We start from the raw sequence: 24,000 nt of genomic DNA, 5'->3' as shown, positions 1-24,000 counted from the left end.
CCTCCCTACTGGTACCCCAAACTGACCTGTTCTCTACCTCCTACTGGTACCCCAAACTGGCCTGTTCTCTACCTCCTACTGGTACCCCAAACTGACCTGTTCTCTACCTCCCTACTGGTACCCCAAACTGACCTGTCCTCTACCTCCTACTGGTACCCCAAACTGACCTGTTCTCTACCTCCTACTGGTACCCCAAACTGACCTGTTCTCTACCTCCTACTGGTACCCCAAACTGACCTGTTCTCTACCCCCTACTGGTACCCCAAACGGACCTGTTCTCTACCTACTACTGGTACCCCAAACTGACCTGTCCTCTACCTCCCTACTGGTACCCCAAACTGACCTGTTCTCTACCTCCCTACTGGTACCCCAAACTGACCTGTTCTCTACCTCCTACTGGTACCCCAAACTGACCTGTTCTCTACCTACTGGTACCCCAAACTGACCTGTTCTCTACCTCCTACTGGTACCCCAAACTGACCTGTTCTCTACCTCCCTACTGGTACCCCAAACTGGCCTGTCCTCTACCTCCTACTGGTACCCCAAACTGACCTGTCCTCTACCTCCCTACTGGTACCCCAAACTGACCTGTTCTCTACCTCCCTACTGGTACCCCAAACTGACCTGTCCTCTACCTCCCTACTGGTACCCCAAACTGGCCTGTTCTCTACCTCCTACTGGTACCCCAAACTGACCTGTTCTCTACCTCCTACTGGTACCCCAAACTGACCTGTTCTCTACCTCCTACTGGTACCCCAAACTGACCTGTTCTCTACCTCCCTACTGGTACCCCAAACTGACCTGTTCTCTACCTCCCTACTGGTACCCCAAACTGACCTGTTCTCTACCTCCCTACTGGTACCCCAAACTGACCTGTTCTCTACCTCCCTACTGGTACCCCAAACTGACCTGTTCTCTACCTTCTACTGGTACCCCAAACTGACCTGTTCTCTACCTCCTACTGGTACCCCAAACTGACCTGTCCTCTACCTCCTACTGGTACCCCAAACTGACCTGTTCTCTACCTCCTACTGGTACCCCAAACTGACCTGTCCTCTACCTCCCTACTGGTACCCCAAACTGACCTGTTCTCTACCTCCTACTGGTACCCCAAACTGACCTGTTCTCTACCTCCTACTGGTACCCCAAACTGACATGTTCTCTACCTCCTACTGGTACCCCAAACTGACCTGTCCTCTACCTCCTACTGGTACCCCAAACTGACCTGTTCTCTACCTCCTACTGGTACCCCAAACTGACCTGTTCTCTACCTCCCTACTGGTACCCCAAACTGACCTGTTCTCTACCTCCCTACTGGTACCCCAAACTGACCTGTTCCCTACCTACTGGTACCCCAAACTGACCTGTTCTCTACCTCCCTACTGGTACCCCAAACTGACCTGTTCTCTACCTCCTACTGGTACCCCAAACTGACCTGTCCTCTACCTCCTACTGGTACCCCAAACTGACCTGTTCTCTACCTCCTACTGGTACCCCACACTGACCTGTTCTCTACCTCCTACTGGTACCCCAAACTGACATGTTCTCTACCTCCTACTGGTACCCCAAACTGACCTGTCCTCTACCTCCTACTGGTACCCCAAACTGACCTGTTCTCTACCTCCTACTGGTACCCCAAACTGACCTGTCCTCTACCTCCTACTGGTACCCCAAACTGGCCTGTTCTCTACCTCCCTACTGGTACCCCAAACTGACCTGTTCTCTACCTCCTACTGGTACCCCAAACTGACCTGTTCTCTACCTCCTACTGGTACCCCAAACTGACCTGTTCTCTACCTCCCTACTGGTACCCCAAACTGACCTGTTCTCTACCTCCTACTGGTACCCCAAACTGACCTGTCCTCTACCTCCCTACTGGTACCCCAAACTGACCTGTTCTCTACCTCCTACTGGTACCCCAAACTGGCCTGTTCTCTACCTCCTACTGGTACCCCAAACTGACCTGTTCTCTACCTCCTACTGGTACCCCAAACTGACCTGTTCTCTACCTCCTACTGGTACCCCAAACTGACCTGTTCTCTACCCCCTACTGGTACCCCAAACTGACCTGTTCTCTACCTCCTACTGGTACCCCAAACTGACCTGTCCTCTAACTCCCTACTGGTACCCCAAACTGACCTGTTCTCTACCTCCTACTGGTACCCCAAACTGACCTGTCCTCTACCTCCTACTGGTACCCCAAACTGACCTGTTCTCTACCTCCTACTGGTACCCCAAACTGACCTGTTCTCTACCTCCTACTGGTACCCCAAACTGACCTGTTCTCTACCCCCTACTGGTACCCCAAACTGACCTGTTCTCTACCTCCCTACTGGTACCCCAAACTGACCTGTTCTCTACCTCCTACTGGTACCCCAAACTGACCTGTCCTCTACCTCCCTACTGGTACCCCAAACTGACCTGTTCTCTACCTCCTACTGGTACCCCAAACTGGCCTGTTCTCTACCTCCTACTGGTACCCCAAACTGACCTGTTCTCTACCTCCCTACTGGTACCCCAAACTGACCTGTCCTCTACCTCCTACTGGTACCCCAAACTGACCTGTTCTCTACCTCCTACTGGTACCCCAAACTGACCTGTTCTCTACCTCCTACTGGTACCCCAAACTGACCTGTTCTCTACCCCCTACTGGTACCCCAAACTGACCTGTTCTCTACCTACTACTGGTACCCCAAACTGACCTGTCCTCTACCTCCCTACTGGTACCCCAAACTGACCTGTTCTCTACCTCCCTACTGGTACCCCAAACTGACCTGTTCTCTACCTCCTACTGGTACCCCAAACTGACCTGTTCTCTACCTACTGGTACCCCAAACTGACCTGTTCTCTACCTCCTACTGGTACCCCAAACTGACCTGTTCTCTACCTCCCTACTGGTACCCCAAACTGGCCTGTCCTCTACCTCCTACTGGTACCCCAAACTGACCTGTCCTCTACCTCCCTACTGGTACCCCAAACTGACCTGTTCTCTACCTCCCTACTGGTACCCCAAACTGACCTGTCCTCTACCTCCCTACTGGTACCCCAAACTGGCCTGTTCTCTACCTCCTACTGGTACCCCAAACTGACCTGTTCTCTACCTCCTACTGGTACCCCAAACTGACCTGTTCTCTACCTCCTACTGGTACCCCAAACTGACCTGTTCTCTACCTCCCTACTGGTACCCCAAACTGACCTGTTCTCTACCTCCCTACTGGTACCCCAAACTGACCTGTTCTCTACCTCCCTACTGGTACCCCAAACTGACCTGTTCTCTACCTCCCTACTGGTACCCCAAACTGACCTGTTCTCTACCTTCTACTGGTACCCCAAACTGACCTGTTCTCTACCTCCTACTGGTACCCCAAACTGACCTGTCCTCTACCTCCTACTGGTACCCCAAACTGACCTGTTCTCTACCTCCTACTGGTACCCCAAACTGACCTGTCCTCTACCTCCCTACTGGTACCCCAAACTGACCTGTTCTCTACCTCCTACTGGTACCCCAAACTGACCTGTTCTCTACCTCCTACTGGTACCCCAAACTGACATGTTCTCTACCTCCTACTGGTACCCCAAACTGACCTGTCCTCTACCTCCTACTGGTACCCCAAACTGACCTGTTCTCTACCTCCTACTGGTACCCCAAACTGACCTGTCCTCTACCTCCTACTGGTACCCCAAACTGACCTGTTCTCTACCTCCCTACTGGTACCCCAAACTGACCTGTTCTCTACCTCCTACTGGTACCCCAAACTGACCTGTTCTCTACCTCCTACTGGTACCCCAAACTGACCTGTTCTCTACCTCCCTACTGGTACCCCAAACTGACCTGTTCTCTACCTCCTACTGGTACCCCAAACTGACCTGTCCTCTACCTCCCTACTGGTACCCCAAACTGACCTGTTCTCTACCTCCTACTGGTACCCCAAACTGGCCTGTTCTCTACCTCCTACTGGTACCCCAAACTGACCTGTTCTCTACCTCCTACTGGTACCCCAAACTGACCTGTCCTCTACCTCCTACTGGTACCCCAAACTGACCTGTTCTCTACCTCCTACTGGTACCCCAAACTGACCTGTTCTCTACCTCCTACTGGTACCCCAAACTGACCTGTTCTCTACCTACTGGTACCCCAAACTGACCTGTTCTCTACCTCCTACTGGTACCCCAAACTGACCTGTTCTCTACCTCCCTACTGGTACCCCAAACTGACCTGTTCTCTACCTCCTACTGGTACCCCAAACTGACCTGTTCTCTACCTCCTACTGGTACCCCAAACTGACCTGTCCTCTACCTCCCTACTGGTACCCCAAACTGACCTGTTCTCTACCTCCTACTGGTACCCCAAACTGACCTGTTCTCTATCTCCTACTGGTACCCCAAACTGACATGTTCTCTACCTCCTACTGGTACCCCAAACTGACCTGTCCTCTACCTCCTACTGGTACCCCAAACTGACCTGTTCTCTACCTCCTACTGGTACCCCAAACTGACCTGTCCTCTACCTCCTACTGGTACCCCAAACTGACCTGTTCTCTACCTCCCTACTGGTACCCCAAACTGACCTGTTCTCTACCCCCTACTGGTACCCCAAACTGACCTGTTCTCTACCTACTACTGGTACCCCAAACTGACCTGTCCTCTACCTCCCTACTGGTACCCCAAACTGACCTGTTCTCTACCTCCCTACTGGTACCCCAAACTGACCTGTTCTCTACCTCCTACTGGTACCCCAAACTGACCTGTTCTCTACCTACTGGTACCCCAAACTGACCTGTTCTCTACCTCCTACTGGTACCCCAAACTGACCTGTTCTCTACCTCCCTACTGGTACCCCAAACTGGCCTGTCCTCTACCTCCTACTGGTACCCCAAACTGACCTGTCCTCTACCTCCCTACTGGTACCCCAAACTGACCTGTTCTCTACCTCCCTACTGGTACCCCAAACTGACCTGTCCTCTACCTCCCTACTGGTACCCCAAACTGGCCTGTTCTCTACCTCCTACTGGTACCCCAAACTGACCTGTTCTCTACCTCCTACTGGTACCCCAAACTGACCTGTTCTCTACCTCCTACTGGTACCCCAAACTGACCTGTTCTCTACCTCCCTACTGGTACCCCAAACTGACCTGTTCTCTACCTCCCTACTGGTACCCCAAACTGACCTGTTCTCTACCTCCCTACTGGTACCCCAAACTGACCTGTTCTCTACCTCCCTACTGGTACCCCAAACTGACCTGTTCTCTACCTTCTACTGGTACCCCAAACTGACCTGTTCTCTACCTCCTACTGGTACCCCAAACTGACCTGTCCTCTACCTCCTACTGGTACCCCAAACTGACCTGTTCTCTACCTCCTACTGGTACCCCAAACTGACCTGTCCTCTACCTCCCTACTGGTACCCCAAACTGACCTGTTCTCTACCTCCTACTGGTACCCCAAACTGACCTGTTCTCTACCTCCTACTGGTACCCCAAACTGACATGTTCTCTACCTCCTACTGGTACCCCAAACTGACCTGTCCTCTACCTCCTACTGGTACCCCAAACTGACCTGTTCTCTACCTCCTACTGGTACCCCAAACTGACCTGTCCTCTACCTCCTACTGGTACCCCAAACTGACCTGTTCTCTACCTCCCTACTGGTACCCCAAACTGACCTGTTCTCTACCTCCTACTGGTACCCCAAACTGACCTGTTCTCTACCTCCTACTGGTACCCCAAACTGACCTGTTCTCTACCTCCCTACTGGTACCCCAAACTGACCTGTTCTCTACCTCCTACTGGTACCCCAAACTGACCTGTCCTCTACCTCCCTACTGGTACCCCAAACTGACCTGTTCTCTACCTCCTACTGGTACCCCAAACTGGCCTGTTCTCTACCTCCTACTGGTACCCCAAACTGACCTGTTCTCTACCTCCTACTGGTACCCCAAACTGACCTGTCCTCTACCTCCTACTGGTACCCCAAACTGACCTGTTCTCTACCTCCTACTGGTACCCCAAACTGACCTGTTCTCTACCTCCTACTGGTACCCCAAACTGACCTGTTCTCTACCTACTGGTACCCCAAACTGACCTGTTCTCTACCTCCTACTGGTACCCCAAACTGACCTGTTCTCTACCTCCCTACTGGTACCCCAAACTGACCTGTTCTCTACCTCCTACTGGTACCCCAAACTGACCTGTTCTCTACCTCCTACTGGTACCCCAAACTGACCTGTCCTCTACCTCCCTACTGGTACCCCAAACTGACCTGTTCTCTACCTCCTACTGGTACCCCAAACTGACCTGTTCTCTATCTCCTACTGGTACCCCAAACTGACATGTTCTCTACCTCCTACTGGTACCCCAAACTGACCTGTCCTCTACCTCCTACTGGTACCCCAAACTGACCTGTTCTCTACCTCCTACTGGTACCCCAAACTGACCTGTCCTCTACCTCCTACTGGTACCCCAAACTGACCTGTTCTCTACCTCCCTACTGGTACCCCAAACTGACCTGTTCTCTACCTCCTACTGGTACCCCAAACTGACCTGTTCTCTACCTCCTACTGGTACCCCAAACTGACCTGTTCTCTACCTCCCTACTGGTACCCCAAACTGACCTGTTCTCTACCTCCTACTGGTACCCCAAACTGACGTGTCCTCTACCTCCCTACTGGTACCCCAAACTGACCTGTTCTCTACCTCCTACTGGTACCCCAAACTGGCCTGTTCTCTACCTCCTACTGGTACCCCAAACTGACCTGTTCTCTACCTCCCTACTGGTACCCCAAACTGACCTGTCCTCTACCTCCTACTGGTACCCCAAACTGACCTGTTCTCTACCTCCTACTGGTACCCCAAACTGACCTGTTCTCTACCTCCTACTGGTACCCCAAACTGACCTGTTCTCTACCTACTGGTACCCCAAACTGACCTGTTCTCTACCTCCTACTGGTACCCCAAACTGACCTGTTCTCTACCTCCCTACTGGTACCCCAAACTGACCTGTTCTCTACCTCCTACTGGTACCCCAAACTGACCTGTTCTCTACCTCCTACTGGTACCCCAAACTGACCTGTTCTCTACCTCCTACTGGTACCCCAAACTGGCCTGTCCTCTACCTCCTACTGGTACCCCAAACTGACCTGTTCTCTACCTCCTACTGGTACCCCAAACTGGCCTGTGCTCTACCTCCTACTGGTACCCCAAACTGACCTGTCCTCTACCTCCTACTGGTACCCCAAACTGACCTGTTCTCTACCTCCTACTGGTACCCCAAACTGGCCTGTTCTCTACCTCCTACTGGTACCCCAAACTGACCTGTTCTCTACCTCCCTACTGGTACCCCAAACTGGCCTGTTCTCTACCTCCCTACTGGTACCCCAAACTGAACTGTCCTCTACCACCTACTGGTACCACTAAATGACCTGTTCTCTACCTCCTACTGGTACCCCAAACTGGCCTGTCCTCTACCTCCTACTGGTACCCCAAACTGACCTGTCCTCTACCTCCCTACTGGTACCCCAAACTGACCTGTTCTCTACCTCCCTACTGGTACCCCAAACTGACCTGTCCTCTACCTCCCTACTGGTACCCCAAACTGACCTGTTCTCTACCTCCTACTGGTACCCCAAACTGGCCTGTTCTCTACCTCCTACTGGTACCCCAAACTGACCTGTTCTCTACCTCCCTACTGGTACCCCAAACTGACCTGTTCTCTACCTCCTACTGGTACCCCAAACTGACCTGTTCTCTATCTCCTACTGGTACCCCAAACTGACATGTTCTCTACCTCCTACTGGTACCCCAAACTGACCTGTCCTCTACCTCCTACTGGTACCCCAAACTGACCTGTTCTCTACCTCCTACTGGTACCCCAAACTGACCTGTCCTCTACCTCCTACTGGTACCCCAAACTGACCTGTTCTCTACCTCCCTACTGGTACCCCAAACTGACCTGTTCTCTACCTCCTACTGGTACCCCAAACTGACCTGTTCTCTACCTCCTACTGGTACCCCAAACTGACCTGTTCTCTACCTCCCTACTGGTACCCCAAACTGACCTGTTCTCTACCTCCTACTGGTACCCCAAACTGACGTGTCCTCTACCTCCCTACTGGTACCCCAAACTGACCTGTTCTCTACCTCCTACTGGTACCCCAAACTGGCCTGTTCTCTACCTCCTACTGGTACCCCAAACTGACCTGTTCTCTACCTCCCTACTGGTACCCCAAACTGACCTGTCCTCTACCTCCTACTGGTACCCCAAACTGACCTGTTCTCTACCTCCTACTGGTACCCCAAACTGACCTGTTCTCTACCTCCTACTGGTACCCCAAACTGACCTGTTCTCTACCTACTGGTACCCCAAACTGACCTGTTCTCTACCTCCTACTGGTACCCCAAACTGACCTGTTCTCTACCTCCCTACTGGTACCCCAAACTGACCTGTTCTCTACCTCCTACTGGTACCCCAAACTGACCTGTTCTCTACCTCCTACTGGTACCCCAAACTGACCTGTTCTCTACCTCCTACTGGTACCCCAAACTGGCCTGTCCTCTACCTCCTACTGGTACCCCAAACTGACCTGTTCTCTACCTCCTACTGGTACCCCAAACTGGCCTGTGCTCTACCTCCTACTGGTACCCCAAACTGACCTGTCCTCTACCTCCTACTGGTACCCCAAACTGACCTGTTCTCTACCTCCTACTGGTACCCCAAACTGGCCTGTTCTCTACCTCCTACTGGTACCCCAAACTGACCTGTTCTCTACCTCCCTACTGGTACCCCAAACTGGCCTGTTCTCTACCTCCCTACTGGTACCCCAAACTGAACTGTCCTCTACCACCTACTGGTACCACTAAATGACCTGTTCTCTACCTCCTACTGGTACCCCAAACTGGCCTGTCCTCTACCTCCTACTGGTACCCCAAACTGACCTGTCCTCTACCTCCCTACTGGTACCCCAAACTGACCTGTTCTCTACCTCCCTACTGGTACCCCAAACTGACCTGTCCTCTACCTCCCTACTGGTACCCCAAACTGACCTGTTCTCTACCTCCTACTGGTACCCCAAACTGGCCTGTTCTCTACCTCCTACTGGTACCCCAAACTGACCTGTTCTCTACCTCCCTACTGGTACCCCAAACTGACCTGTCCTCTACCTCCCTACTGGTACCCCAAACTGACCTGTTCTCTACCTCCCTACTGGTACCCCAAACTGACCTGTCCTCTACCTCCCTACTGGTACCCCAAACTGACCTGTTCTCTACCTCCTACTGGTACCCCAAACTGACCTGTCCTCTACCTCCTACTGGTACCCCAAACTGACCTGTTCTCTACCCCCTACTGGTACCCCAAACTGACCTGTTCTCTACCTCCCTACTGGTACCCCAAACTGACCTGTTCTCTACCTCCTACTGGTACCCCAAACTGACCTGTCCTCTACCTCCCTACTGGTACCCCAAACTGACCTGTTCTCTACCTCCTACTGGTACCCCAAACTGACCTGTTCTCTACCTCCTACTGGTACCCCAAACTGACCTGTTCTCTACCTCCTACTGGTACCCCAAACTGACCTGTTCTCTACCTCCTACTGGTACCCCAAACTGACCTGTTCTCTACCTCCTACTGGTACCCCAAACTGACCTGTCCTCTATCTCCTACTGGTACCCCAAACTGGCCTGTCCTCTACCTCCTACTGGTACCCCAAACTGACCTGTTCTCTACCTCCTACTGGTACCCCAAACTGGCCTGTTCTCTATCTCCTACTGGTACCCCAAACTGACCTGTCCTCTACCTCCTACTGGTACCCCAAACTGACCTGTTCTCTACCTCCTACTGGTACCCCAAACTGGCCTGTTCTCTACCTCCTACTGGTACCCCAAACTGACCTGTTCTCTACCTCCCTACTGGTACCCCAAACTGGCCTGTTCTCTACCTCCCTACTGGTACCCCAAACTGACCTGTCCTCTACCTCCTACTGGTACCCCAAACTGACCTGTTCTCTACCTCCTACTGGTACCCCAAACTGGCACCCCAAACTGGCCTGTCCTCTACCTCCTACTGGTACCCCAAACTGACCTGTCCTCTACCTCCCTACTGGTACCCCAAACTGACCTGTTCTCTACCTCCCTACTGGTACCCCAAACTGACCTGTCCTCTACCTCCCTACTGGTACCCCAAACTGACCTGTTCTCTACCTCCTACTGGTACCCCAAACTGGCCTGTCCTCTACCTCCTACTGGTACCCCAAACTGACCTGTTCTCTACCTCCTACTGGTACCCCAAACTGGCCTGTGCTCTACCTCCTACTGGTACCCCAAACTGACCTGTCCTCTACCTCCTACTGGTACCCCAAACTGACCTGTTCTCTACCTCCTACTGGTACCCCAAACTGGCCTGTTCTCTACCTCCTACTGGTACCCCAAACTGACCTGTTCTCTACCTCCCTACTGGTACCCCAAACTGGCCTGTTCTCTACCTCCCTACTGGTACCCCAAACTGAACTGTCCTCTACCACCTACTGGTACCACTAAATGACCTGTTCTCTACCTCCTACTGGTACCCCAAACTGGCCTGTCCTCTACCTCCTACTGGTACCCCAAACTGACCTGTCCTCTACCTCCCTACTGGTACCCCAAACTGACCTGTTCTCTACCTCCCTACTGGTACCCCAAACTGACCTGTCCTCTACCTCCCTACTGGTACCCCAAACTGACCTGTTCTCTACCTCCTACTGGTACCCCAAACTGGCCTGTTCTCTACCTCCTACTGGTACCCCAAACTGACCTGTTCTCTACCTCCCTACTGGTACCCCAAACTGACCTGTCCTCTACCTCCCTACTGGTACCCCAAACTGACCTGTTCTCTACCTCCCTACTGGTACCCCAAACTGACCTGTCCTCTACCTCCCTACTGGTACCCCAAACTGACCTGTTCTCTACCTCCTACTGGTACCCCAAACTGACCTGTCCTCTACCTCCTACTGGTACCCCAAACTGACCTGTTCTCTACCCCCTACTGGTACCCCAAACTGACCTGTTCTCTACCTCCCTACTGGTACCCCAAACTGACCTGTTCTCTACCTCCTACTGGTACCCCAAACTGACCTGTCCTCTACCTCCCTACTGGTACCCCAAACTGACCTGTTCTCTACCTCCTACTGGTACCCCAAACTGACCTGTTCTCTACCTCCTACTGGTACCCCAAACTGACCTGTTCTCTACCTCCTACTGGTACCCCAAACTGACCTGTTCTCTACCTCCTACTGGTACCCCAAACTGACCTGTTCTCTACCTCCTACTGGTACCCCAAACTGACCTGTCCTCTATCTCCTACTGGTACCCCAAACTGGCCTGTCCTCTACCTCCTACTGGTACCCCAAACTGACCTGTTCTCTACCTCCTACTGGTACCCCAAACTGGCCTGTTCTCTATCTCCTACTGGTACCCCAAACTGACCTGTCCTCTACCTCCTACTGGTACCCCAAACTGACCTGTTCTCTACCTCCTACTGGTACCCCAAACTGGCCTGTTCTCTACCTCCTACTGGTACCCCAAACTGACCTGTTCTCTACCTCCCTACTGGTACCCCAAACTGGCCTGTTCTCTACCTCCCTACTGGTACCCCAAACTGACCTGTCCTCTACCTCCTACTGGTACCCCAAACTGACCTGTTCTCTACCTCCTACTGGTACCCCAAACTGGCACCCCAAACTGGCCTGTCCTCTACCTCCTACTGGTACCCCAAACTGACCTGTCCTCTACCTCCCTACTGGTACCCCAAACTGACCTGTTCTCTACCTCCCTACTGGTACCCCAAACTGACCTGTCCTCTACCTCCCTACTGGTACCCCAAACTGACCTGTTCTCTACCTCCTACTGGTACCCCAAACTGGCCTGTTCTCTACCTCCTACTGGTACCCCAAACTGACCTGTTCTCTACCTCTTTACTGGTACCCCAAACTGACCTGTCCTCTACCTCCCTACTGGTACCCCAAACTGACCTGTTCTCTACCTCCCTACTGGTACCCCAAACTGACCTGTCCTCTACCTCCCTACTGGTACCCCAAACTGACCTGTTCTCTACCTCCTACTGGTACCCCAAACTGACCTGTTCTCTACCTCCTACTGGTACCCCAAACTGACCTGTTCTCTACCCCCTACTGGTACCCCAAACTGACCTGTTCTCTACCTCCCTACTGGTACCCCAAACTGACCTGTTCTCTACCTCCTACTGGTACCCCAAACTGACCTGTCCTCTACCTCCCTACTGGTACCCCAAACTGACCTGTTCTCTACCTCCTACTGGTACCCCAAACTGGCCTGTTCTCTACCTCCTACTGGTACCCCAAACTGACCTGTTCTCTACCTCCCTACTGTTACCCCAAACTGACCTGTCCTCTACCTCCTACTGGTACCCCAAACTGACCTGTTCTCTACCTCCTACTGGTACCCCAAACTGACCTGTTCTCTACCTCCTACTGGTACCCCAAACTGACCTGTTCTCTACCCCCTACTGGTACCCCAAACTGACCTGTTCTCTACCTACTACTGGTACCCCAAACTGACCTGTCCTCTACCTCCCTACTGGTACCCCAAACTGACCTGTTCTCTACCTCCCTACTGGTACCCCAAACTGACCTGTTCTCTACCTCCTACTGGTACCCCAAACTGACCTGTTCTCTACCTACTGGTACCCCAAACTGACCTGTTCTCTACCTCCTACTGGTACCCCAAACTGACCTGTTCTCTACCTCCCTACTGGTACCCCAAACTGACCTGTTCTCTACCTCCTACTGGTACCCCAAACTGACCTGTTCTCTACCTCCTACTGGTACCCCAAACTGACCTGTTCTCTACCTCCTACTGGTACCCCAAACTGACCTGTTCTCTACCTCCTACTGGTACCCCAAACTGACCTGTCCTCTATCTCCTACTGGTACCCCAAACTGGCCTGTCCTCTACCTCCTACTGGTACCCCAAACTGACCTGTTCTCTACCTCCTACTGGTACCCCAAACTGGCCTGTTCTCTACCTCCTACTGGTACCCCAAACTGACCTGTCCTCTACCTCCTACTGGTACCCCAAACTGACCTGTTCTCTACCTCCTACTGGTACCCCAAACTGGCCTGTTCTATACCTCCTACTGGTACCCCAAACTGACCTGTTCTCTACCTCCCTACTGGTACCCCAAACTGGCCTGTTCTCTACCTCCCTACTGGTACCCCAAACTTACCTGTCCTCTACCTCCTACTGGTACCCCAAACTGACCTGTTCTCTACCTCCTACTGGTACCCCAAACTGGCCTGTCCTCTACCTCCTACTGGTACCCCAAACTGACCTGTCCTCTACCTCCCTACTGGTACCCCAAACTGACCTGTTCTCTACCTCCCTACTGGTACCCCAAACTGACCTGTCCTCTACCTCCCTACTGGTACCCCAAACTGGCCTGTTCTCTACCTCCTACTGGTACCCCAAACTGATCTGTTCTCTACCTCCTACTGGTACCCCAAACTGACCTGTTCTCTACCTCCTACTGGTACCCCAAACTGACCTGTTCTCTACCTCCCTACTGGTACCCCAAACTGACCTGTTCTCTACCTCCCTACTGGTACCCCAAACTGACCTGTTCTCTACCTCCCTACTGGTACCCCAAACTGACCTGTTCTCTACCTACTGGTACCCCAAACTGACCTGTTCTCTACCTTCTACTGGTACCCCAAACTGACCTGTTCTCTACCTCCTACTGGTACCCCAAACTGACCTGTCCTCTACCTCCTACTGGTACCCCAAACTGACCTGTTCTCTACCTCCTACTGGTACCCCAAACTGACCTGTCCTCTACCTCCCTACTGGTACCCCAAACTGACCTGTTCTCTACCTCCTACTGGTACCCCAAACTGACCTGTTCTCTACCTCCTACTGGTACCCCAAACTGACCTGTCCTCTACCTCCTACTGGTACCCCAAACTGACCTGTTCTCTACCTCCTACTGGTACCCCAAACTGACCTGTTCTCTACCTCCTACTGGTACCCCAAACTGACCTGTTCTCTACCCCCTACTGGTACCCCAAACTGACCTGTTCTCTACCTACTACTGGTACCCCAAACTGACCTGTCCTCTACCTCCTACTGGTACCCCAAACTGACCTGTTCTCTACCTCCCTACTGGTACCCCAAACTGACCTGTTCTCTACCTCCCTACTGGTACCCCAATCTGACCTGTTCTCTACCTCCTACTGGTACCCCAAACTGACCTGTCCTCAACTCCTACTGGTACCCCAAACTGACCTGTTCTCTACCTCCTACTGGTACCCCAAACTGACCTGTTCTCTACCTCCTACTGGTACCCCAAACTGACCTGTTCTCTACCTCCTACTGGTACCCCAAACTGACCTGTCCTCAACTCCTACTGGTACCCCAAACTGACCTGTTCTCTACCTCCTACTGGTACCCCAAACTGACCTGTCCTCTACCTCCTACTGGTACCCCAAACTGACCTGTTCTCTACCTCCTACTGGTACCCCAAACTGACCTGTCCTCTACCTCCTACTGGTACCCCAAACTGACCTGTTCTCTACCTCCCTACTCGTACCCCAAACTGACCTGTTCTCTACCTCCTACTGGTACCCCAAACTGACCTGTTCTCTACCTCCTACTGGTACCCCAAACTGACCTGTTCTCTACCTCCCTACTGGTACCCCAAACTGACCTGTTCTCTACCTCCTACTGGTACCCCAAACTGACCTGTCCTCTACCTCCCTACTGGTACCCCAAACTGACCTGTTCTCTACCTCCTACTGGTACCCCAAACTGGCCTGTTCTCTACCTCCTACTGGTACCCCAAACTGACCTGTTCTCTACCTCCTACTGGTACCCCAAACTGACCTGTCCTCTACCTCCTACTGGTACCCCAAACTGACCTGTTCTCTACCTCCTACTGGTACCCCAAACTGACCTGTTCTCTACCTCCTACTGGTACCCCAAACTGACCTGTTCTCTACCTACTGGTACCCCAAACTGACCTGTTCTCTACCTCCTACTGGTACCCCAAACTGACCTGTTCTCTACCTCCCTACTGGTACCCCAAACTGACCTGTTCTCTACCTCCTACTGGTACCCCAAACTGACCTGTTCTCTACCTCCTACTGGTACCCCAAACTGACCTGTCCTCTACCTCCCTACTGGTACCCCAAACTGACCTGTTCTCTACCTCCTACTGGTACCCCAAACTGACCTGTTCTCTATCTCCTACTGGTACCCCAAACTGACATGTTCTCTACCTCCTACTGGTACCCCAAACTGACCTGTCCTCTACCTCCTACTGGTACCCCAAACTGACCTGTTCTCTACCTCCTACTGGTACCCCAAACTGACCTGTCCTCTACCTCCTACTGGTACCCCAAACTGACCTGTTCTCTACCTCCCTACTGGTACCCCAAACTGACCTGTTCTCTACCTCCTACTGGTACCCCAAACTGACCTGTTCTCTACCTCCTACTGGTACCCCAAACTGACCTGTTCTCTACCTCCCTACTGGTACCCCAAACTGACCTGTTCTCTACCTCCTACTGGTACCCCAAACTGACGTGTCCTCTACCTCCCTACTGGTACCCCAAACTGACCTGTTCTCTACCTCCTACTGGTACCCCAAACTGGCCTGTTCTCTACCTCCTACTGGTACCCCAAACTGACCTGTTCTCTACCTCCCTACTGGTACCCCAAACTGACCTGTCCTCTACCTCCTACTGGTACCCCAAACTGACCTGTTCTCTACCTCCTACTGGTACCCCAAACTGACCTGTTCTCTACCTCCTACTGGTACCCCAAACTGACCTGTTCTCTACCTACTGGTACCCCAAACTGACCTGTTCTCTACCTCCTACTGGTACCCCAAACTGACCTGTTCTCTACCTCCCTACTGGTACCCCAAACTGACCTGTTCTCTACCTCCTACTGGTACCCCAAACTGACCTGTTCTCTACCTCCTACTGGTACCCCAAACTGACCTGTTCTCTACCTCCTACTGGTACCCCAAACTGGCCTGTCCTCTACCTCCTACTGGTACCCCAAACTGACCTGTTCTCTACCTCCTACTGGTACCCCAAACTGGCCTGTGCTCTACCTCCTACTGGTACCCCAAACTGACCTGTCCTCTACCTCCTACTGGTACCCCAAACTGACCTGTTCTCTACCTCCTACTGGTACCCCAAACTGGCCTGTTCTCTACCTCCTACTGGTACCCCAAACTGACCTGTTCTCTACCTCCCTACTGGTACCCCAAACTGGCCTGTTCTCTACCTCCCTACTGGTACCCCAAACTGAACTGTCCTCTACCACCTACTGGTACCACTAAATGACCTGTTCTCTACCTCCTACTGGTACCCCAAACTGGCCTGTCCTCTACCTCCTACTGGTACCCCAAACTGACCTGTCCTCTACCTCCCTACTGGTACCCCAAACTGACCTGTTCTCTACCTCCCTACTGGTACCCCAAACTGACCTGTCCTCTACCTCCCTACTGGTACCCCAAACTGACCTGTTCTCTACCTCCTACTGGTACCCCAAACTGGCCTGTTCTCTACCTCCTACTGGTACCCCAAACTGACCTGTTCTCTACCTCCCTACTGGTACCCCAAACTGACCTGTCCTCTACCTCCCTACTGGTACCCCAAACTGACCTGTTCTCTACCTCCCTACTGGTACCCCAAACTGACCTGTCCTCTACCTCCCTACTGGTACCCCAAACTGACCTGTTCTCTACCTCCTACTGGTACCCCAAACTGACCTGTCCTCTACCTCCTACTGGTACCCCAAACTGACCTGTTCTCTACCCCCTACTGGTACCCCAAACTGACCTGTTCTCTACCTCCCTACTGGTACCCCAAACTGACCTGTTCTCTACCTCCTACTGGTACCCCAAACTGACCTGTCCTCTACCTCCCTACTGGTACCCCAAACTGACCTGTTCTCTACCTCCTACTGGTACCCCAAACTGACCTGTTCTCTACCTCCTACTGGTACCCCAAACTGACCTGTTCTCTACCTCCTACTGGTACCCCAAACTGACCTGTTCTCTACCTCCTACTGGTACCCCAAACTGACCTGTTCTCTACCTCCTACTGGTACCCCAAACTGACCTGTCCTCTATCTCCTACTGGTACCCCAAACTGGCCTGTCCTCTACCTCCTACTGGTACCCCAAACTGACCTGTTCTCTACCTCCTACTGGTACCCCAAACTGGCCTGTTCTCTATCTCCTACTGGTACCCCAAACTGACCTGTCCTCTACCTCCTACTGGTACCCCAAACTGACCTGTTCTCTACCTCCTACTGGTACCCCAAACTGGCCTGTTCTCTACCTCCTACTGGTACCCCAAACTGACCTGTTCTCTACCTCCCTACTGGTACCCCAAACTGGCCTGTTCTCTACCTCCCTACTGGTACCCCAAACTGACCTGTCCTCTACCTCCTACTGGTACCCCAAACTGACCTGTTCTCTACCTCCTACTGGTACCCCAAACTGGCACCCCAAACTGGCCTGTCCTCTACCTCCTACTGGTACCCCAAACTGACCTGTCCTCTACCTCCCTACTGGTACCCCAAACTGACCTGTTCTCTACCTCCCTACTGGTACCCCAAACTGACCTGTCCTCTACCTCCCTACTGGTACCCCAAACTGACCTGTTCTCTACCTCCTACTGGTACCCCAAACTGGCCTGTCCTCTACCTCCTACTGGTACCCCAAACTGACCTGTTCTCTACCTCCTACTGGTACCCCAAACTGGCCTGTGCTCTACCTCCTACTGGTACCCCAAACTGACCTGTCCTCTACCTCCTACTGGTACCCCAAACTGACCTGTTCTCTACCTCCTACTGGTACCCCAAACTGGCCTGTTCTCTACCTCCTACTGGTACCCCAAACTGACCTGTTCTCTACCTCCCTACTGGTACCCCAAACTGGCCTGTTCTCTACCTCCCTACTGGTACCCCAAACTGAACTGTCCTCTACCACCTACTGGTACCACTAAATGACCTGTTCTCTACCTCCTACTGGTACCCCAAACTGGCCTGTCCTCTACCTCCTACTGGTACCCCAAACTGACCTGTCCTCTACCTCCCTACTGGTACCCCAAACTGACCTGTTCTCTACCTCCCTACTGGTACCCCAAACTGACCTGTCCTCTACCTCCCTACTGGTACCCCAAACTGACCTGTTCTCTACCTCCTACTGGTACCCCAAACTGGCCTGTTCTCTACCTCCTACTGGTACCCCAAACTGACCTGTTCTCTACCTCCCTACTGGTACCCCAAACTGACCTGTCCTCTACCTCCCTACTGGTACCCCAAACTGACCTGTTCTCTACCTCCCTACTGGTACCCCAAACTGACCTGTCCTCTACCTCCCTACTGGTACCCCAAACTGACCTGTTCTCTACCTCCTACTGGTACCCCAAACTGACCTGTCCTCTACCTCCTACTGGTACCCCAAACTGACCTGTTCTCTACCCCCTACTGGTACCCCAAACTGACCTGTTCTCTACCTCCCTACTGGTACCCCAAACTGACCTGTTCTCTACCTCCTACTGGTACCCCAAACTGACCTGTCCTCTACCTCCCTACTGGTACCCCAAACTGACCTGTTCTCTACCTCCTACTGGTACCCCAAACTGACCTGTTCTCTACCTCCTACTGGTACCCCAAACTGACCTGTTCTCTACCTCCTACTGGTACCCCAAACTGACCTGTTCTCTACCTCCTACTGGTACCCCAAACTGACCTGTTCTCTACCTCCTACTGGTACCCCAAACTGACCTGTCCTCTATCTCCTACTGGTACCCCAAACTGGCCTGTCCTCTACCTCCTACTGGTACCCCAAACTGACCTGTTCTCTACCTCCTACTGGTACCCCAAACTGGCCTGTTCTCTATCTCCTACTGGTACCCCAAACTGACCTGTCCTCTACCTCCTACTGGTACCCCAAACTGACCTGTTCTCTACCTCCTACTGGTACCCCAAACTGGCCTGTTCTCTACCTCCTACTGGTACCCCAAACTGACCTGTTCTCTACCTCCCTACTGGTACCCCAAACTGGCCTGTTCTCTACCTCCCTACTGGTACCCCAAACTGACCTGTCCTCTACCTCCTACTGGTACCCCAAACTGACCTGTTCTCTACCTCCTACTGGTACCCCAAACTGGCACCCCAAACTGGCCTGTCCTCTACCTCCTACTGGTACCCCAAACTGACCTGTCCTCTACCTCCCTACTGGTACCCCAAACTGACCTGTTCTCTACCTCCCTACTGGTACCCCAAACTGACCTGTCCTCTACCTCCCTACTGGTACCCCAAACTGACCTGTTCTCTACCTCCTACTGGTACCCCAAACTGGCCTGTTCTCTACCTCCTACTGGTACCCCAAACTGACCTGTTCTCTACCTCTTTACTGGTACCCCAAACTGACCTGTCCTCTACCTCCCTACTGGTACCCCAAACTGACCTGTTCTCTACCTCCCTACTGGTACCCCAAACTGACCTGTCCTCTACCTCCCTACTGGTACCCCAAACTGACCTGTTCTCTACCTCCTACTGGTACCCCAAACTGACCTGTTCTCTACCTCCTACTGGTACCCCAAACTGACCTGTTCTCTACCCCCTACTGGTACCCCAAACTGACCTGTTCTCTACCTCCCTACTGGTACCCCAAACTGACCTGTTCTCTACCTCCTACTGGTACCCCAAACTGACCTGTCCTCTACCTCCCTACTGGTACCCCAAACTGACCTGTTCTCTACCTCCTACTGGTACCCCAAACTGGCCTGTTCTCTACCTCCTACTGGTACCCCAAACTGACCTGTTCTCTACCTCCCTACTGTTACCCCAAACTGACCTGTCCTCTACCTCCTACTGGTACCCCAAACTGACCTGTTCTCTACCTCCTACTGGTACCCCAAACTGACCTGTTCTCTACCTCCTACTGGTACCCCAAACTGACCTGTTCTCTACCCCCTACTGGTACCCCAAACTGACCTGTTCTCTACCTACTACTGGTACCCCAAACTGACCTGTCCTCTACCTCCCTACTGGTACCCCAAACTGACCTGTTCTCTACCTCCCTACTGGTACCCCAAACTGACCTGTTCTCTACCTCCTACTGGTACCCCAAACTGACCTGTTCTCTACCTACTGGTACCCCAAACTGACCTGTTCTCTACCTCCTACTGGTACCCCAAACTGACCTGTTCTCTACCTCCCTACTGGTACCCCAAACTGACCTGTTCTCTACCTCCTACTGGTACCCCAAACTGACCTGTTCTCTACCTCCTACTGGTACCCCAAACTGACCTGTTCTCTACCTCCTACTGGTACCCCAAACTGACCTGTTCTCTACCTCCTACTGGTACCCCAAACTGACCTGTCCTCTATCTCCTACTGGTACCCCAAACTGGCCTGTCCTCTACCTCCTACTGGTACCCCAAACTGACCTGTTCTCTACCTCCTACTGGTACCCCAAACTGGCCTGTTCTCTACCTCCTACTGGTACCCCAAACTGACCTGTCCTCTACCTCCTACTGGTACCCCAAACTGACCTGTTCTCTACCTCCTACTGGTACCCCAAACTGGCCTGTTCTATACCTCCTACTGGTACCCCAAACTGACCTGTTCTCTACCTCCCTACTGGTACCCCAAACTGGCCTGTTCTCTACCTCCCTACTGGTACCCCAAACTTACCTGTCCTCTACCTCCTACTGGTACCCCAAACTGACCTGTTCTCTACCTCCTACTGGTACCCCAAACTGGCCTGTCCTCTACCTCCTACTGGTACCCCAAACTGACCTGTCCTCTACCTCCCTACTGGTACCCCAAACTGACCTGTTCTCTACCTCCCTACTGGTACCCCAAACTGACCTGTCCTCTACCTCCCTACTGGTACCCCAAACTGGCCTGTTCTCTACCTCCTACTGGTACCCCAAACTGATCTGTTCTCTACCTCCTACTGGTACCCCAAACTGACCTGTTCTCTACCTCCTACTGGTACCCCAAACTGACCTGTTCTCTACCTCCCTACTGGTACCCCAAACTGACCTGTTCTCTACCTCCCTACTGGTACCCCAAACTGACCTGTTCTCTACCTCCCTACTGGTACCCCAAACTGACCTGTTCTCTACCTACTGGTACCCCAAACTGACCTGTTCTCTACCTTCTACTGGTACCCCAAACTGACCTGTTCTCTACCTCCTACTGGTACCCCAAACTGACCTGTCCTCTACCTCCTACTGGTACCCCAAACTGACCTGTTCTCTACCTCCTACTGGTACCCCAAACTGACCTGTCCTCTACCTCCCTACTGGTACCCCAAACTGACCTGTTCTCTACCTCCTACTGGTACCCCAAACTGACCTGTTCTCTACCTCCTACTGGTACCCCAAACTGACCTGTCCTCTACCTCCTACTGGTACCCCAAACTGACCTGTTCTCTACCTCCTACTGGTACCCCAAACTGACCTGTTCTCTACCTCCTACTGGTACCCCAAACTGACCTGTTCTCTACCCCCTACTGGTACCCCAAACTGACCTGTTCTCTACCTACTACTGGTACCCCAAACTGACCTGTCCTCTACCTCCTACTGGTACCCCAAACTGACCTGTTCTCTACCTCCCTACTGGTACCCCAAACTGACCTGTTCTCTACCTCCCTACTGGTACCCCAATCTGACCTGTTCTCTACCTCCTACTGGTACCCCAAACTGACCTGTCCTCAACTCCTACTGGTACCCCAAACTGACCTGTTCTCTACCTCCTACTGGTACCCCAAACTGACCTGTTCTCTACCTCCTACTGGTACCCCAAACTGACCTGTTCTCTACCTCCTACTGGTACCCCAAACTGACCTGTCCTCAACTCCTACTGGTACCCCAAACTGACCTGTTCTCTACCTCCTACTGGTACCCCAAACTGACCTGTTCTCTACCTCCTACTGGTACCCCAAACTGACCTGTTCTCTACCTCCTACTGGTACCCCAAACTGACCTGTTCTCTACCTCCCTACTGGTACCCCAAACTGACCTGTTCTCTACCTCCTACTGGTACCCCAAACTGACCTGTTCTCTACCTCCTACTGGTACCCCAAACTGACCTGTCATCCCACCCTGGCATCCTGTGTCTGTCTGTCTCTGTGATGCTGGGCACTGGCCTCGGTCAGTTGTGTTCTCAACTAAACCAAGTTTAAGACCAGGTTTTGACCCTTGAGTTTGGTGTGTGTGTCTATATGTGTCAATTTGTACATGTGTGTGCGTGCATGAGTGTGTCTGTGTGTGTGTGCATGCATGCATGAGTGTTTGTGTGTGTGTGTGTGTGTGTGTGTGTGTGTGTGTGTGTGTGTGTGTGTGTGTGTGTGTGTGTGTGTGTGTGTGTGTGTGTGTGTGTGTGTGTGTGTGTGTGTGTGTGTGTGTGTGTGTGTGTGTGTGTGTGTGTGACTAACCTGTCTCTTCCCTCTCCTCTCCCATCAGGTTGAGTTAGAGAACATGGAGTTGACCCAGGGCATGTCTTCAGAGACGGCTGTGTCCTTCCTGTCTCGGCTCATGGCCATGGTTGACGTTCTGGTGTTCGCCAGCTCTCTCAACTTCTCTGAGATAGAGGCTGAGAAGAACATGTCCTCTGGAGGTCTGATGAGACAGTGTCTACGACTGGGTAAGAGAGAGAGAGAGAGAGAGAGAGAGAGAGAGAGAGAGAGAGAGAGAGAGAGAGAGAGAGAGAGAGAGAGAGAGAGAGAGAGAGAGAGAGAGAGAGAGAGAGAGAGAGAGAGAGAGAGAGAGAGAGAGAGAGTCTTCTCAAGGCAAAGTCTTCTCATGCTTTGTTGATTTCAAAAAAGCCTTCGACTCAATTTGGCATGAGGGTCTGCTATACAAATTGATGGAAAGTGGTGTTGGGGGTAAAACATACGACATTATAAAATCCATGTACACAAACAACAAGTGTGCGGTTAAAATTGGCAAAAAACACACACATTTCTTCACACAGGGTCGTGGGGTGAGACAGGGATGCAGCTTAAGCCCCACCCTCTTCAACATATATATCAACGAATTGGCGCGGGCACTAGAACAGTCTGCAGCACCCGGTCTCACCCTACTAGAATCCGAAGTCAAATGTCTACTGTTTGCTGATGATCTGGTGCTTCTGTCACCAACCAAGGAGGGCCTACAGCAGCACCTAGATCTTCTGCACAGATTCTGTCAGACCTGGGCCCTGACAGTAAATCTCAGTAAGACCAAAATAATGGTGTTCCAAAAAAGGTCCAGTCACCAGGACCACAAATTCCATCTAGACACCGTTGCCCTAGAGCACACAAAAAACTATACATACCTCGGCCTAAACATCAGCACCACAGGTAACTTCCACAAAGCTGTGAACGATCTGAGAGACAAGGCAAGAAGGGCCTTCTATGCCATCAAAAGGAACATAAATTTCAACATACCAATTAGGATCTGGCTAAAAATACTTGAATCAGTCATAGAGCCCATTGCCCTTTATGGTTGTGAGGTCTGGGGTCCGCTCACCAACCAAGATTTCACAAAATGGGACAAACACCAAATTGAGACTCTGCATGCAGAATTCTGCAAAAATATCCTCCGTGTACAACGTAGAACACCAAATAATGCATGCAGAGCAGAATTAGGCCGATACCCACTAATTATCAAAATCCAGAAAAGAGCCGTTAAATTCTACAACCACCTAAAAGGAAGCGATTCCCAAACCTTCCATAACAAAGCCATCACCTACAGAGAGATGAACCTGGAGAAGAGTCCCCTAAGCAAGCTGGTCCTAGGGCTCTGTTCACAAACACAAACACACCCCACAGAGCCCCAGGACAACAGCACAATTAGACCCAACCAAATCATGAGAAAACAAAAAGATAATTACTTGACACATTGGAAAGAATTAACAAAAAAAAACAGAGCAAACTAGAATGCTATTTGGCCCTAAACAGAGAGTACACAGTGGCAGAA

The 24,000-nt window shown here is 52.3% G+C and overlaps 1 protein-coding gene across 1 annotated transcript in view; it reads left to right on the top strand.

Annotated features, from left to right (window-relative positions):
* The window catches only part of LOC139551893 (neurobeachin-like), a 232,463-nt gene that overhangs the window by 205,426 nt on the left and 3,037 nt on the right, over positions 1 to 24,000 (top strand). Inside the window, exon 29 of the mRNA XM_071363232.1 lies at positions 22,504 to 22,684. Within this exon, the coding sequence (XP_071219333.1) occupies positions 22,504 to 22,684 (181 nt within the window). The remainder of the gene's footprint in view (positions 1 to 22,503; positions 22,685 to 24,000) is intronic.

Source organism: Salvelinus alpinus, chromosome 24 (assembly GCF_045679555.1).
Source record: "Salvelinus alpinus chromosome 24, SLU_Salpinus.1, whole genome shotgun sequence".
NCBI classification, from domain to species: Eukaryota; Metazoa; Chordata; class Actinopteri; order Salmoniformes; family Salmonidae; genus Salvelinus; species Salvelinus alpinus.
This window is presented reverse-complemented; position numbering and strand designations above follow the sequence as displayed.